The sequence below is a fragment of the Triticum aestivum genome, chromosome 6A (assembly GCF_018294505.1).
Source record: "Triticum aestivum cultivar Chinese Spring chromosome 6A, IWGSC CS RefSeq v2.1, whole genome shotgun sequence".
Lineage (NCBI taxonomy): Eukaryota > Viridiplantae > Streptophyta > Magnoliopsida > Poales > Poaceae > Triticum > Triticum aestivum.
The window spans coordinates 571,263,948-571,281,983 of record NC_057809.1 but is presented as its reverse complement, the minus strand read 5'-3'; the positions used below and the strand labels follow the sequence as shown (position 1 = coordinate 571,281,983).

The 18,036-nt window shown below is 48.8% G+C and overlaps 1 protein-coding gene across 1 annotated transcript; it reads left to right on the top strand.

The window, feature by feature from the left end:
• The first annotated feature begins 3,201 nt into the window (after window positions 1-3,201).
• Window positions 3,202-6,811, top strand: LOC123128602 (replication protein A 70 kDa DNA-binding subunit A). The gene is made up of 2 exons (XM_044548643.1): window positions 3,202-3,644; window positions 4,864-6,811. Exons 1-2 carry the CDS (start codon window positions 3,364-3,366, stop codon window positions 6,545-6,547), a joined length of 1,965 nt encoding a protein of 654 aa, XP_044404578.1. The 5' UTR covers window positions 3,202-3,363; the 3' UTR covers window positions 6,548-6,811.
• Window positions 6,812-18,036: the final 11,225 nt, after the last annotated feature.

Below are 18,036 nucleotides of genomic sequence, written 5' to 3'. Positions count from 1 at the left end.
CAGAAGGAGGCGGAGTGGTATAACTATGGGAAATGCCAGAGACTATCCGGGAAAAGGGTGAGACAACTGTGAATTTGACTCAGGGTGACACAGGGCGACGGTGAAATTCCTTCAAGTTTCAGATAGACGGTCAAGAAAGAGCGGTGGCATTGAGTTCAGGTAACTCTTATATGTGGCGTCCAATATGCGAGTTGTTCATTTTCACGCAGACAGTGATCGGTGTGTGATGGTGTTGAACGGATTCTCCGGAAGTGAGGAGCACAAAGTAGAGTAATGAGGAACTTAATTTTGCTCGAGGATTGACTGTGAAGAAGACGAGAAGGGACTACAATTGCAGGTGGAGTCACATGGAGTCTGGGAGTAGCAGCGGTGCTCATGACGTATCTCAAGTCAAATGTACATGGAGGTTCGACGCACGGACGAATTCAAGGTGGTGGAGAATATTCGCCAAGGTGGAGTTTGTTAGAGTTGTGTCGAATATTATTGTACAAGTTAGGTTACAGTTGGACTTGGAGTCGTACGGTGTGTAAACATGATATGAAGTCGTGTCCAAGTAGGACACTTGTACCCTAGGCCTCTCATATATAGCGAGGGTAGACACACGATGTAACCTATGCCAACATAATAGCACGGGCACGCGGGGGAGCCGGCGGCGTGTGCCGGCGCCCGGGCGGCCGGGGTGCGGTATTGTAGCGGTGTCATGGGAAGGAGCGCCCGTAGTCAAGCCGCGGGGATGTAGCCATATCGGTGAACCTCGTTAATAAATCTCGGTGTCGTGCCTCGTGTGATTGCTTGGTCCTCGGTAGATCGACGGAGCGCCTCGGGTTTATTCTAACAATGTTTCGTCCTGTTGGCTTAATGGTTTCCCTGATGTAATCAGGACCATTATCTGTAATGAATCAGTTATGAATGAATAAGAGGGTGCAGCTGCCCATTACCTCAAAAATAAATAAATAAAGGATGGTATTTCCTGCAAGAGAAAAGAAGGAAAAAAAGAACCCAAGTACAACAACAATCTTGTGGACTTCACGGGACACGATTGAGAAGCGACGAGCAAAGAACACGGAAACTGCTACTACGGTGAACAGCAACTGTGGGAACAGAGTGTCACTATTTTAGAGAACAACCTCTTCGTTTGTTTTATTTCTTCTCCATTTTCGTCTCTGCAAAACCCGTCACAGGGTTCAAGCACATACCGGAAGCAGGGACAGAACATAGTAGCTCCCAGTGTGTTGTAGTATTTCCTACCATTATTTATTTATTCTAATAATGTGTTGAAATTCAGGCCTTTGTGCTTGCTCTCATGTTTCATTGCACTGTTCAGGCTCTCTTTGGACTGTTAAAATTTATAAAAATGATATTGTATATATACCAGCGATCTATCTAATATAATCTAATACTACCCCATTCCAAAATAAGTGTCTTAATTTTGTACTAATTTTAGTACAAAGTTGTACTAAAGTTGAGACACTTATTTTAAGACGAAGAAAGTAGTATATATATAACAAGTATGTGATGGACCCAGAAAAAAAACATGCCAGAAAATCCCATTAGAAAGGAGAAACATACATCCATTAATCGACCAGTCATTAAAATAGGACTGGGTTCTTCTTTAACCTAACAAAACACCATCCGAATTGTTATGTTTTGCAATTATAAGCGACCAATGTTTTAAATGTACTTTACCTTCGGTTCATCTCAGTTCCTCCTTCCCCTTCTTCTTCTCACACCCGATCTGGCCCATTCCGACGAGTGAAAGACTTCCAGATGCGATTATGCAATGCGTGCGTCGATAACAGAGGCTTTGTCTTAAGCTTCCGCATCATGTCCACCTCATGTGTGCTCTAAGTGAAAGTTTCGGATCCAACCTTGGATCGGACTACGACAACGCCATTATGTTGTTACTTCATTGGGATTGGACTCTTGGGGCCAATGACCCGTTGTTTTTTTGGATAAAGAATGGATTTTATTAGCTCGAAATAGAGCATCAAGAGGATATAAACACTATGAGCACACACTCGGCCTCTGCATAGTTAGGATGCATACAGCCAATACCGACACACACAAAAACACGTCGACAAGTAGCGAAGTCATACAAGACCAAAACTATCTGTGGGCGAGGAAAAAAAACCCAAAGCATTCAGATTCGATCGACAAACTATAGCAATGACTATATCTGCACCAAACATTTCATGACACCGCATGGACGACAACGTTTTTCAACAGCAACGCCTTCAGAAAGGGAGCGACGCTCATGAGCCGCCGTCACCGGATCCAACCATAATGGCTAGAATCTAGGTTTTCACCCTGAGAAATCGATTCAAGTGCACTGATGCGTATCCGCACCAAACATCTCATGACACCGCAATGACCCATTGTTGGTTGTGTATTGCTCATATACACTGATGTGTACTTCTGTACATGAACAAATTGCAAGCCGTGACTGGCAGCACTTTCCACAATGAATGTGCTTCGACCTATGTCCCATTTCAAGTATTTTATGAATTTTTAACGTGTGCCGCTATGAACTAGTTCAACAGGTAGCATACACGTGAGATATAGTTTGATAGTAAACTTGATGAAAAAAGGGAAATAAATTTGAAAATAGAAGAAAACTGAAATGAAGATTAAAAACCGAAAAAGAAGAAACTGCTAGCTTGGGGTTTGGAGCAAACACCCGCGGACATTGTTCGGACGTATGGGCTCTGGCCTGCGGGGGCACACCCTTCATAGGAGTTAAGTGTCAAATGGGTAGTTAAGTTTTCGATTTTGACAAAATGATCATGCACGACTAAATTTATGTCACGCACAAGAAAAAGAAACAAAAAATTTAACCAGGAAATGAAAAGTAAATAATAAGCAAAAACGAAAATAGAGAACGGATCAAAAAGCTGGAGAACTGGATGAGAAAACTAGTAGATAAGAAACAGAAAATGAAAAAATAGCAGAAAGAAAAGAAGAAAATGGGCCGACCCATTCGCAATACCTGTAGAATGGAGAAACCCTCGTTCAGGCCAGTGATTTGTTCTCACAGTCACAGGGCTCCACCAGTAGCCAGCCCAGGCCCAAGTTTATGCCGCGCGCGCTCTCGTTACGTGGGTCGGCCACCGCCGTCCGATCATCTCACCCGGACCCGACCCGACGGTCAGATTCATCGAAGCTCAGTCTTCCCCGGGAAGGAGCCCGCGACGCCACCGAGCAACCGCCTCTTCCCCCCTTCGACTCCCGTCGCCATTTCCGACGCCCCCCCAAACCTCCTAGATTTTCAAATCCGCACCACCATTCGCCTCCCCCAACCCCCCTCCTCCGCCCCATCCCGCCGCAGAGCGCGAAGCCCCCGCGAATCCGGTCCACCGCGAGGCGATGGCGTCGGCGAGGCTGACCCCGAACGGCGTGGGGGCGGCGCTGGCGGGGGAGACGAACCTCAGGCCCATCGTGCAGGTCGTCAACCTGCGCTGCGTCAACGTCGACGGCAAGGGCACGCCCCGGAGCGACAGGTGGCGCGGCCTCGTCTCCGACGGCGCCGAGACCTGCCCCGCGATGTTCGCCGGCCAGCTCAGCGACCTCGCGCGCTCCGGGCTCATCCGCCGCGGCTCCGTCGTGCAGCTCGACGAGTACGTCATCAACATGGTCGGCGGCAGAAGGTTCGCCTCCGCATCCCTCAGCGTACCGTAGATCGATGCTCGATTGTTTGCGCTTGCGACCGGGGCGGTTTCGGCTAGGGTTCGTGCCCGCGCGCGGGTTCTGGCTGGCCATTTATGGTCGCGGTCTGTGATTCGCTGCGATTTCTGTGCCTGTAAGTGTAGTCTAATTGGTCCCTGCGAGTTGCTGTCCCTCAAATTGATTGGGGGTCTCGCTTTAGATTGATACTTTTCTAACTACTTGGAAAATTCAGTGTACGCTGATCCTGATACTCATGTTATGCTTCCTTAGGTACTACTCCGTAGAAGCGAACTAGGTCTTTTCCCTCTAGGATAACAGTACTCAACCAGAGTGGCGCCGAAATTTTGTTCCACTGATCTGCTGCTGATTGAATTGGATTCTGTAATTCCTTTTTAGGACTAGAAGATATCTTATACCAACTGGAATGTGTAATTAAGTTGTGTTGTGAGGTATGATACAGTTTGGTGTTTGTGTAAAAGTTAGTTCATTGGATTATATTTCTGCTACTCATAATGGTCGTAAAATCGTAGATCTGGCTATGGCGCTGTGCGTTTCTGGCTTGTTAAATGATGTTATTTTCTGAATGATCGGGAGAGGAGGTCCTCTACCTTGAATTTCATAAAACAGTCAATATAAGAGATAAGAGTCAAATAGACTGGGAATAAACCTGCAAAGAGAACTGACATTATGGTCGTTTTGATGATTAGAAGAAGTTAGTTGTGTGCTGTGGTTCATTTAGTTAGTTATGCAGTAAGTTGTTGCTATATACTCTAGTCGACTGGTCATGGTGCTGTGCATCAGCTAGGTTCCTTGTTTACTGATCGGGTCATTTGGTGCATGGAAGTTTGATTTGATCACTGTAGTTTACGTCATGCTCACAGATGTGGACATCTTTATCTGGTTGAATCATTTAGTGGTTTGTGTCTTTCAGCTCTACCCACTTGGTTCAGCAGTATACTTGATGATACAAGTTGTTATTTACCTATTTTAGCTGCCAATTGACTTTGTTTCATTGTGTCTTTTCTGATCTGCTCGTCAGTAAATGCTGCTGGAACATAGTTTGTGAACTGAAATGTGCCATGATTCAAGTTTCTCTGTCATATGTCTTAAGTAACTAGTGCAAATGCAAATTTGTCCTTTTGTCTTGTGGGTATGTGAAATTATTTGTTGTTGCTGAGCTGATTGGTTGAATATCTGTAGGGTTATCGTCGTTCTGAATTTGACAGTTCTTCTCGCGGAGTGTGACATCATTGGCAATCCAGTGATTACTCCAGAAAGTGAATCTTCTAATCAAAACAACCCAAGAGTGGAGCAATTTAACGGAACACGTCAATATGGTTTGGCGGCAGGAAACCCAAGTCCCACAAGGCCCAATGGCAATGTTCCAGTCTTCCAACCTTCGGTGTCAGGGAGCTCCTTGAACACACCCACCAGGCTCAGTGACAAATCTCCAGTTTTCCAGCCAACAGCACAGCCATCTTATCGTCCTGCACCCAGTTACAAAAATCAAGGAGCAATTGCGAAAAATGAAGCCCCTGCTAGAATAATCCCCATATCTTCTTTAAATCCTTATCAGGGCCGCTGGGCTATCAAGGGTAGAGTTACTGCAAAGGGAGACATCCGCCGGTACCACAATGCAAAAGGTGAAGGCAAAGTGTTCAACTTTGACTTGCTTGATTCTGATGGGGGTGAGATACGGGTGGCATGTTTCAACACTCAACTTGATCGCTTCTATGAAGTTGTGGAAGTTGGTAAGGTCTATGTGGTATCAAGAGGAAACTTGAAACCTGTACAGAGGAACTATAACCATCTGAACAGTGAGTGGGAGATTACGTTGGAGAGAGATTCATCAGTGGATCTTTGTCCTGATGAGAACAGCTCAATTCCCTCTCAGCAGTTTAACTTCAGACCGATCAGTGAAATTGAGGATACTCCGACCGGTACTATACTTGATATCATAGGTGTTGCTATCTCTGTCAGCCCTTCCACCACAGTACAGAAGAAAAATGGCACGGAAACTCTGAAAAGAATGATTGGCCTGAAGGATATGTCTGGTCGAAGTGTTGATCTAACCATGTGGGGTGACTTTTGCAACAGAGAAGGCTCACAGCTGCAAGAAATGGTTGAACGTGGGGTCTTCCCCGTGCTGGGTGTCAAAACAGGAAGAGTGAATGATTTCAATGGCAAGTGTGTCGGCACAATTTCTTCCTCTCAACTCCTCATAGACCCTGATCTCTCTGAAGCTCATACTCTGAGGCAATGGTTCGACGGTGGAGGAAGGGATGCTTCTACTCAGTCCATATCTAGGGATCACACTCCTTCAGCATCAAGGAACGAGGTCCGAATGACAGTTGCTAAAATCAAGGATGATGGTCTTGGAATGGGAGACAAACCTGATTGGGTTACTGTGAAAGCCTCCATTATATTCTTCAAGAGCGACAACTTCTGCTACACAGCTTGCCCTACTAAGGAAGGTGACCGGCAGTGCAATAAGAAAGTGACAAAGGGGACCTCTGGCTTGTGGGTGTGTGACAAATGCGACAAGGAGTTTCCAGAGTGCGACTACAGGTATCTTCTGCAGCTTCAGATTCAAGATCACTCGGGAACAACTTGGGTGACAGCGTTTCAGGAGACCGCGCAAGAGTTACTAGGCTGCTCGGCGCTAGAACTCGTTACATACAAAGAGAACGGAGACCCTCGTTTTGCAGAGACCATGCTCAGCTGTTTGTTCATGGATTATCTGCTCAGGCTGAAAGTCAAAGAAGAAACGTACAGCGACGAGAGGAGAGTGAAGAACACATTGGTCAAAGTGGAGAGGTTTGATCCTGCTGCCGAAAGTAGATATCTGCTCGATTTACTTTCAAGGTCGGTGGCATCATATTGAGCAACGAGTTTCGCCCGAAGAGGTGTGGCGGTGTCCATAACATGTTCTCTTTTGCTCGGAAGGCCCAAGGTTTACTTACCATATTAGAGATTCAGGATTTATTCAGTTCATACCGATGTTTTTGATGTGATAGTAACAGTAAGCATGCCAATGTCTCGGCCTATGTAGACTTTCTGTCCTTGTTTAATTTTAACGGATCAATTCAGATGTAGCTACTGAATCATATTGATGTCTGTGTTAAGGCATCCCTGCTTTTTAAACTTACCAATGCAGTTGGTGGGCACACTGAGGGGCTGTTTGGTTCTAGGCCTAGCATTGTCACACTTTGTCACACATTTTTGCCAACCTTGCCTAAACTTGCCATACTTTTTATGTGTATGCCATGCAGGACTCAAGTGTGGCTTGCCTGAGATGTAACTTGAACCAAACACTCATCTAAGTTAGTCAAACTTGCCTAAAATATAACAACCTTTGGCAAAGTTAGTCACAAATCAAACAGTCTCTGAGTGACGATGGCGAACCAAACACTCATCTAAGTTAGTCAAACTTGCCTAAAATATAACAACCTTTGGCAAAGTTAGTCACAAATCAAACAGTCTCTGAGTGACGATGGCACACAACGGCTTGGTTTGTAGCGAGCTGTATGTTCCCGCTGCAGTTCGAATCCCGGCATGACACAGTGCACTTCCCGGCGCTAAGACGTCTAGTTGGGGGCACAGTGTTCGGCCGCGATGGCAGCCGAGGATGGTGACGAGTAGTCACATTCAAGGCGTGTCCAAAAGGACTGGATTGTAATCTTGATTATTTGTTTTAGGTCCATTTTCATAGTACACACGTGAGAAATGTTAGGAATTAAATAGTAGATTAATTAGCACATGCTAATTAATGACTCGTCATTAGCAAAGGGGTGTGTTCAACCCTGAATAGTCATGTCTCTTCTCTCTCTATTGTCAACAGGCACCTGTTCAGGAGGGATGCCTCCAAACATGCACCTTTTCTTCTCACCTTTTTCAGATGTATATATACTTGAGAATCAATAGAAATCAGGACTGATGGTCCATTCATTTTCAATCTCGTTTTACTCTATAAGCAATATCTTTATATTGTTCATCTTGAAAGTCAAATCATGTGACAACCATGAAGTCTCTACCAACTTCAACATTCTATGAACATGTTCATGGAATTGGTATTCGACGGCTTTAAGATATGCAAGTATCATGGGGAGATCTTCCTGAATTACTCATGTTCAAAGCATCATATTATACTCCTTTTCTCTTTATAAGTTTATTTTTACAAGTTCTCATCAAGGTTTTTAATGAGGTAATATCAACATGAGATCATATGTCGTACTTTCTGTTTTCCCCCATCGGGTGTTTTAGGAAAATATATATGACATATTTATTGTCCTCCAAACTCTATGGATTTTCCCGTATTGAGTTAAAGAGACAATTATCATGATATGTCATATATCTTTCTTCTTATATTTTTTCCATTGGGTTTTGAAGGAGTTTTCAATGACATATCAGATCACACTCTTTTCCCTTATAAGCTTTCCCTCTTATAAAAGGTTTTAACGATACGACATATGCAATACTTTCTATTTTCCCCACTGGGTTTTCTAAAGGAAAATATACAAAGCATATTTATTGTTCCCAAATTCACCTATGACTTTTCTTCTTTCACAAAGGTTTTCTCATATGAGTTGTCGGGGGATGAACTCCAGACAGGCAACGGAACCCGGATCCTTTTCAAAAACATCGGGGCCAACAACGTCCCTCAATCCGGCTCGCGCTTGGCTGGGTTGCTCAACCCAGCCAAACTCCTCAACGCGGCCCCAACGACCGGCACAAGACGGTCGAACCCGGCATGACCAAGACTTCTCCAACAAGCCAAGCCATCCCTTGGCGTGTTCCTCGACCCGGCCATGGGTCAGCTCCCGTCCCATCCCGGTCGTACGATGGGACGAGTCCCCACTCAGGGATGAGCGGGGCAACAGTGTCCCACCAACTCCTCTGGTCAGCCGGGGTGTGGCAACAGTGCCCAACCTACCCTGCTGACCAAGGCCAACATGGCTACAGTGCACCCATCTGCACTGCTGATGCCAGCAACCAGCGACCTGACGGTGCGCCACTGTAGCGAAGTCGACTCGGCCACTCCGTGACGATCGACAAGACGACAAACAGTGCCCCCTGGCACACGGGGCCCGTGCCCGAAGAACCTGGTGAGCCCTGACACCCGGCGGGTCCCAGCGCCGGCTTCCCGGACAATGACAACCCGACTCCATGGCCTTGTAACATTACCATTGTACCCCTGGGGGGTTGACCTATAAAACCCCCCAGGAGCCCTCATGCATACGGGGATGACGCGATCAGTAACACACGCACACACACACACACACCAAAGGAGAGGGAGCAACCTAAGCCTTGGCCTGCCTCCCTTCTTCCTCCATACATCTCTAAGAGCAACTCTGTACTGTTACATATAAACCACACTCGGCAGGACTAGGGGTGTTATCTCTCCAGAGAGCCCCGAATCTGGGTATGTCTTGCGTCCCGCGCTCGCTCATGCTGAACTCGCCTCTGGAGCCCACCGATGCCCTTGAGCCTCCTCCTCTCTTTAGCCATCATCCCTTGGCATCTCCCGTGTGCCCACCACGACAGTTGGCACCCACCGTGGGGTAACTCGAGGTTCCGGCCGGAGTCATGTTCCAGACGAGGCCCTTCTCCAACTCTGACGAGCCCGTCATGCTGGCGGACGATGTCATCGACGCGCTCGCTGCCTCCTTCGCCGTGTTGTGCATCTCCGATGCGCTCGCGGCCGACGAGTACCCCAGCGAGATACTTGACATCTCTAACTCCCCCATTTCCCTCGGTAGGGGCGCCCCCGCCGAGTCAATGGACCTCTGCATGGAGGTCTTCGTCACCAACACCAGCGCTTCTTCCTCGTCCAACGCGATGAGGAAGGCCGCCAAAGCCAGGGCCGCAGCGGATCGGGCTGGCTCGCCCAACCCGTTGCACGCCACGATGCAAAGCCTTCGCGTCCCCATGGCCACCGATGTCGACGCCTCCAACGTTGCCGAGGCCCGAGCTCGACTCGAGGAGGACCGCCAGTGCTTGATGGACCTGTCCGAGACGCTCGCTGCCATGCAGCGCCGCATGGACTCCGCTCCGCTGGAGCGCAACGCCGCCTATGACTTCATGCCTGCCGTGGTGGAGCCAAGCCGGGTTGATGACGTGCGGGCTCGGGGCGGCGCAATCCCTCCCGTCTACAAGACTCCCGTGAAGAATATGCGCGCCCAGGCGGCCGCGGTTGGCCTGGATCAGCTTGCCAGCGAGGAGCTGAAGGACCGCCTAAAGCGGGTAAACGACCTCCTCGACATGACCAACGCGCAGCAGGACCGCCTCAACCAACTCACCGAGCCGGCGGGGTCCGGCTCGATCCACACCAACGATCCCAAGGACCAGTAGAACACAGCGTCTTCGCCACCCGGCGAAGCGCACTCCGGCCGCACCCGGACCCGGCGTAACCCCGCCTCGACGACTACCGGCGGCTTGACCGATGAGCCGACCCCGGAAGACCGGCGCCGGCGTGATCCTCCCCCACAACCCGTCCAGTGTCTGGCTTTGGCCGACCCGACCCTCCTTGGCGCAGTCGCCAGCCGACTGGGCTCGCGCTCCATCGACGACGCTGACGCTCGCCACCGCCTCAACCAACTCGCCCTCTTCTTGGAGCTGGAAGAGAACAACGCCGTCGGACCGGCGTGCTTCGGTCCGCGCATCCAGGATGAGCCCTTCCAATAAGGGTTCACGCTCCCTTGTGACACCCCCAAGTACAACGACATCGTCAAGCCGGAGGACCGGCTCATCGATTACACCACCGCCATCGGCATCGCGGGCGGAAACCACCGTCTCGCCGTGCGCTACGCGCCTCTCATGCTCCAGGGTTCAGCCCGCACGTCGTTGAACAGCCTGCCGGCGGGCAGCATCAACGCGTGGGTCGACTTCAAGCATGCCTTTGTGCGCAACTTCACTGGGACCTACAACCGACCCGGTCGCCCCAGCCAGCTCGCCATGTGCGTGCAGGGACCGACAGAGACCGTCCGCGAGTACCTCGCACGCTGGACCGAGCTTCGGAACAGCTGCGAGGGCGTCCACGAAGTCCATCCCATCCAGTACTTTGTCAATGGGTGCTGGGATGGCACCCTCCTCAAGCACAAGCTCTTGCGCTTCGAGCCGGCCACCATGGCCGTGCTCATGGTGACGGCGGACAAATACGCCAATGCCGACTCCGCCATGAAGATCCAGGTGGCGCTGGACGAAGCCGGCAAGGCAAAGCCGGTTCCCCTCCCAAGCCGGCCGGCGAAAGCAGTTGGCAGCAGCACAACCAGCAGAACAACAAGCGCAAGGCCGACTAGCCGGCTCAGCGCTATGACAACTGGCTTGTCGCGGCCGCTGAACAGGCGCCCGGAGCCGAGCCGGCCGCCAAACGCCGGCAAACTGGCAAGACGACGTGGCAACCCGCCATGAGTTTCGAGGAGATGCTCGACGCTCCCTGCAAGCACCACAGCGGTGCGAGGCCGTCCATGCACACGCTTCGGCAGTGCGCCATCACCAAGCGCATCATGCGGGGCGACATCCCGCCTCCTCCGGCCCCGGCTCCGGGAGCAGGGCAGCTGCCTCCGCCTCCCCCCGCCCCCAGCTAGCGGCGCGATGCACGATGACGTCTACGCCGACCAGAACGCGTCCTACGCCATCTTCACCAGCCTCGACGACGATAAGCGCAGCGAACGCCTGCTCCCGCAGGAGGTGAACACCGTCGTCCCGGCCAAGCCGGAGTACTTGCATTAGTCGGATCGCCCGGTCACCTGGACATGGGAAGAGCACCCGACCATCATGCCGGACCCGGGTGGCTATGCCCTCGTCCTCAACCCCACCATTGTCGCGCCTCAGCGCACGTGCAAGTTCTCCCGACTCCTCATCAACGGCAGCAGCATCAACATCCTCTACCGTGACACCATGACCAAGCTCGGCCTTGAGGCCAAGGACCTAGAGCCGATCCAGACGATCTTCCACGACATCGTCCCCGGCCTCTCCTGCTCCCCGATCGGCCGGATCCGGTTCGACATTCTGTTCGGCGACAACAACCACTTCCGACGCGAGCCGCTCTGGTTCGAAGTGGTGGACCTATCCAGCGCTTACCATTCACGACAGGGCTGTCCCGCGCTCGCCAAGTTCATGGCGGTTCCCCACTATGCTTATCTAAAGATGAAGCTGCTGGGTCCGAAAGGCCTCATCACCATCACCAGCGATTACCGCAAGTCCCTGGAGTGTGCCCGAGACGGCGCCAAACTGGCCGAGTCGCTGGTAGCCGAGGAGCATCGCCAGCTCGACCGGATCATCGCCTTGGCCAACGAGATGCCGGCCGTGCCGGTTCTGGCCGAGGAGCCGGCCGATGAGGCCTCGTTCAAGCCCTCCAAGGAGACCAAGAAAGTCAAGTTGAACCCGGAAGACCCCAGTTGCAGCAAGTACGTTGTTGTGGGCACCCGCCTCGACAGCAAATAGGAAGGGGAGCTCGTCGACTTCCTCCTGAGAATCAGGATATCTTCGCATGGATCCCAAAGGACATGCCGGGTATCCCGAGGAAGTATGTCGAGCACAAACTCCATGTCCGCAAGGACGCCAAGCCTGTCCGCCAACCCCTACGTCGTTTCTCCGAGGAGAAGAGAAGAACCATCGGTGAAGAAGTCACCAAGCTTTTGGCGGCCGGCTTCATCATGGAAGTGTTCCATCCCGAGTGGCTGGCCAACCCAGTCCTCGTCCTGAAGAAGAACAAGACCTGGCGTATGTGTATCGACTACACCGGCCTGAACAAGGCCCGCCCCAAGGATCCGTTCGCCCTCCCGCGGATCGACCAAGTCATCGACTCCACCGCCGGCTGTGAGCTCCTGTCCTTCCTGGATGCTTACTCCGGCTATCATCAGATAAAGCTGGACCTGGCCGACGCCCTAAAGACGTCCTTCATCACGCCCTTTGGGGCGTATTGCTACATCACCATGTCATTCGGCCTGAAGAACGCCGGTGCACATTCTAGCGCTACATGCAGAAATTCCTGCTGCCGCAACTCGGCCTCAACATCCACGTCTACGTGGACGACATCATGGTGAAGACTAAGCAGCACCTCACGCTCCTTGACAACCTGAAGGAAACCTTCGCCAACCTGCGTGAGTACCGAGTGAAGCTCAACCCGGAGAAATGCGTTTTCGGCATGCCGGCCGGAAAGCTACTCGGTTTCCTCATCTCAGAGCGCGACATTGAGGCAAACTCGGAGAAAATCAAGGCCATCGAGCGCATGCGCAAGCCAGCTCGGCTGCGCGATGTCCATAAGTTTATCGGCTGCTTGGCCTCGGTCAACCGTTTTCTCAGTCGGCTGGGCGAGAGGGTCTTGCCACTGTATCAGCTGATGAAGAAGACGACACCGTTCGAATGGAATGACCAGGCGGACGAAGCCTTCCGGGACCTCAAGCTGTAGTGACCCGACCTCAAACGGTCAAGTCTCTATGCTTCAGTGTCATCCCTGGATCGGTAATGCTGACACACATAATACTCAAGGATTTATAGCAGAGTAGCAATCACACACTTATTACATCGAATGTCTCCAAAGAGAACTTATTACAATAAATATGGCTTAAGGCCATCTAATACGATAACAGCAAAAGGCTTGGAAGATAAAGTGAGTCCATCAACTCCAACGACATAGTTGAGCTGCACGACAACGACCTAACGAACCTTACTCCTCGTTTGAAAAGTCTGCAACATAATACGTTGCAGCCCGAAAATGGGTCAGCACATGGAATATGCTGGCAAAGTAACACAGTAGAGAAAGAACAGAATAATGCTATCGCTACATGCATATTTGGCTGGTGGAAAGCTCTATGGTTACATTTTTTTGCGAAAAACCATTTTTTCCCTAAAACAAAGGAATATATTTTAATTTAACTCTCATGGTAGTTGAAACATCATTGAGAAGGTTCCTCCAACTCAATCCCAATTAAAGTAATTATCAACCCAACAATATTAATTTAGAGAGATACTTAAGATATTCCAAGTACTAGATACTCAAGATGTCCATAACCGGGGACACGACTAACCATGATCAGTTTGTACACTCTGCAGAGGTTTGCGCACTTTTCCCCACAAGACTCGATCGCCTCCATTGAATTTCTCGCACTACATGGTGTTTGAGAAATGGATGACTGAGACACAGTCTTTTAGAAACATTAACTCTCTACTCCGGGCAGACCATACCAAACCTACAACCCACTACCTGCTGATCCACCTCTTCAAGAGCTCCACGTAACTTACTCAACTATGCTAGAGCCCATAATAGCTTGTGGCTGCACACGGAAGTTTCTAGCATGAATCATCTCAGTTCCCTTTGAGCCTGGGTGGCGGTCCATAGGAAGATCACACGGGTACTCCGGGATTTCCAAAAAATACAGGCAACACTGGGTACTCCAGGTGCCTCAGTCCACCCAGATGTGTATTTAAGTTGCCACCTTAAGTTGAACCATTAATTAACAATCTCACATCTGTCATGGATTTCACTCACCCAAACCATGTCTACGAGCATAACATAGCAATATAAGCAACGTGTAGAAGTAACTCCCAAGGGTTGGATGTAACAGGGCAATAGGTTCTACCTCATCAACTACTTCCCAATCCACATGTTAATAACATCGTAATCATGCAATGTTTGAGGATTGGAACTAATGCATAAAAACTGGGTGATAAAGGGGTATGATCAAAGTGTTACTTGCCTTGCTGACGATCCGCGTAACCTAGAGACTCCAAATAACACGCTTCACACTTCAGGAATTCTATTGCAAACAAACAATAACATACATAAGCAATCAAGCATAGAAACACGGGTAAAACTCAAATAAGAAGATCTAACCAGAAAGTTCAACTTAAGAACTCCGGTTTGCAAAAAGAATCAAATCAAACGGAGCAATGAAACTCAAACGGCGAAAGAAACAAGATCCGTTTACTAATCTGGACCTAGGTCAAATTTTACAGTAGCAAAAGCTTGTTCAAGTTGGTTAAACGGAAAGAGGGTCTCGATACGAAGATCCAGGTGCTTGAATCGCCTGATTCCGACTAACGAGCGAAAAGATAAACTAGAACGAAAATCGGATCAGAAATCACGATCAGAAATAATCGCAGAAAAATCCGATTAAAGAAAACTAACAAACAGGCTAACGAATGAGCGTTCGCTGTCTGCTGCTAAACGGTGAAAACCGTTCGTAAAAACGAACGTACGGGCGAACGTCCGCTAAATAACTAAACAGAAAAAATAAACCAATCTACTAAAAAAACTGCGGGTTCTAAAAAAACCGATTGGTTTTTCTGTAGAAAACTGACGGCGGCGGCGGCGGTTACCGGCAGCGGCGGCGTGTGGGCGGCGAGGCTCCATCGTGCGGGGCGTGCAGCGGCGGGCGGCGGCTGCGGCGCGCAGCTCGGGCAGGCTAGGGTTTCAGCAGGGGTGCGGGTGGGCTGAGGGGGTGGCTCCCTCGGCTTATAAGGCCGGCCGGGCCGAGAGTCCTAGACGGACAAGGCCGGGTTAGGTCAGTTCGCGTTTTTTTGTTGGGGAACGTAGTAATTTTAAAAAATTTCCTACGCACACGCAAGATCATGGTGATGCATAGCAACAAGAGGGGAGAGTGTTGTCTACGTACCCTCGTAGACTGTTCGCGGAAGCGTTATATCAACGCGGTTGATGTAGTCGTACGTCTTCACGTCCGACCGATCCAAGTACCGAAAGCACGGCACCTCCGAGTTCTGCACACGTTCAGCTCGGTGACGTCCTCTCCTTCTCGATCCAGCAAGAGGGGCGAAGTAGTAGATGAGTTCCGGCAGCACGACGGTGTGGTGACGGTGTTGGTGAAGAACAATCTCCGCAGGGCTTCGCCTAAGCACTACGAAAACTATGACGGAGGATAAACTAGAGGGGACGGGGTTGCCGGCACACGTCTTGATGTTTCTTGATGTGTCTTTGGTGCTAGCCCTACCCCTCTATTTATATGTTGAGCCCTAGGGTCGAAACTTGGAGTAAAAGCCTCCTCAAAGTCGGTTTCACCCGGAAGGCAAGAGTCCTTCTCGGACTCTAGGGCTAGACGCCAGGGTTCCTGGCGTCTAGCCTCTGGTCTCCGCAAAACTTCCTTTTGCACTTTCCAAAAGCCTCGTGGGCTTTCCCCTTTGGCCCAGATAAAGTGTTTTGGTGCCCAAACATTTCGGGAAACATGCGGAACCCCTTCCGGTGAATTCCGGAGCCCTTCCGGAGATCAAACACTACTATCCCATATATCAAACTTTATCTCAGGACCATTCTGGAGTTCCTCGTCATGTCCGTTATCTCATCCCAGACTCCGAACAACATTCGGTCATCAACATACATAACTCATATAGTACTATATCGTCAACGAACGTTAAGCATGCAGACCCTACGGGTTCGAGAACTATGTAGACATGATCGAGACACCTCTCTGGTCAATAGCCAATAGCGGGACCTGGATGCCCATATTGGCTCCTACATATTCTATGAAGATCTTTATCGGTCAGAACGCATAACAACATACGTTGTTCCCTTTGTCATCGGTATGTTACTTGCCCGAGATTCGATCGTCGGTATCTCAATACCTAGTTCAATCTCGTTACCGGCAAGTCTCTTTACTCGTTCCGTAATACATCATCCTGCAACTAACTCATTAGTTGCAATGCTTGCAAGGCTTATAGTGATGTGCATTACCGAGTGGGCCCAGAGATACCTCTCCGACAATCGGAGTGACAAATCCTAATCTCGAAATTCGCCAACCCAACAAGTACCTTCGGAGACACATGTAGAGCACCTTTATAATCACCCAGTTACGTTGCGACGTTTGGTAGCACACAAAGTGTTCCTCCGGTAAACGGGAGTTGCATAATCTCATAGTCATAGGAACATGTATAAGTCATGAAGAAAGCAATAGCAACAAACTAAACGATCAAGTGCTATGCTAACGGAATGGGTCAAGTCAATCACATCATTCTCCTAATGATGTGATCCCGTTAATCAAATGACAACTCATGTCTATGGTTAGGAAACATAACCATCTTTGATCAATGAGCTAGTCAAGTAGAGGCATGCTAGTGACACTCTGTTTGTCTATGTATTCACACATGTATTATGTTTCCGGTTAATACAATTCTAGCATGAATAATAAACATTTATCATGATATAAGGAAATAAATAATAACTTTATTATTGCCTCTAGGGCATATTTCCTTCAGTCTCCCACTTGCACTAGAGTCAATAATCTAGTTCACATTGCCATGTGATTTAATACCAATAGTTCACATCACCATGTGATTAACACCCATAGTTCACATCGACATGTGACCAACACCCAAAGGGTTTACTAGAGTCAATAATCTAGTTCACATCGCTATGTGATTAACACCCAAACAGTACTAAGGTGTGATCATGTTTTGCTTGTGAGGGAAGTTTAGTCAACGGGTCTGCCACATTCAGATCCGTAAGTATTTTGCAAATTTCCATGTCAACAATGCTCTGCACGGAGCTACTCTAGCTAATTGCTCCCACTTTCAATATGTATCCAGATTGATATTTAGAGTCATCTGGATCAGTGTCAAAATTTGCATCGACGTAACCCTTTACGACGAACCTTTTGTCACTTTCATAATCGAGAAACATATCCTTAATCCATAAGGATAATTTTGACCAATGTCCAGTGATCTACTCATAGATCACTATTGTATTCCCTTGCTAAACTCAGGGCAGGGTGTACAATTGGTCTGGTACACAGCATGGCATACATTATAGAATCTATGGCTGAGGCATAGGGAATGACTTTCATTCTCTCTCTATCTTCTGTCGTGGTCGGGTTTTGAGTGTTACTCAACTTCACACCTTGTAACACAGGCAAGAACTCCTTCTTTGACTGTTCCATTTTGAACTACTTCAAAATCTTGTCAAGGTATGTACTCATTGAAAAACTTATCAAGCATCTCGATCTATCTCTATAGATCTTGATGCTCAATATGTAAGCAGCTTCATCGAGGTCTTTCTTTGAGAAACTCCTTTCAAACATTCCTTTATGCTTTGCAGAATAATTCTACATTATCTCCGATCAACAATATGTCATTCACATATACTTATCAGAAATGTTGTAGTGCTCCCACTCACTTTCTTGTAAATACAGGCTTCACCGCAAGTCTGTATAAAACTATATGCTTTGATCAACTTATCAAAATGTATATTCCAACTCCGAGATGCTTGCACCAGTCCATAGATGGATCGCCGGAGCTTGCATATTTTGTTAGTACCTTTAGGATCGACAAAACCTTCTGGTTGCATCATATACAACTCTTCTTTAATAAATCCATTAAGGAATGCAGTTTTGTTTATCCATTTGCCAGATTTCATAAAATGCG

Coding starts and splice junctions, on each gene's coding strand:
- LOC123128602 (XM_044548643.1), top strand. CDS start 3,364: ATGGCGTCGGCGAGGCTGACCCCGAACGGCGTGGGGGCGGCGCTGGCG. Junction 3,645..4,863: donor AACATGGTCGGCGGCAGAAG/GTTCGCCTCCGC, acceptor GAATATCTGTAG/GGTTATCGTCGTTCTGAATT.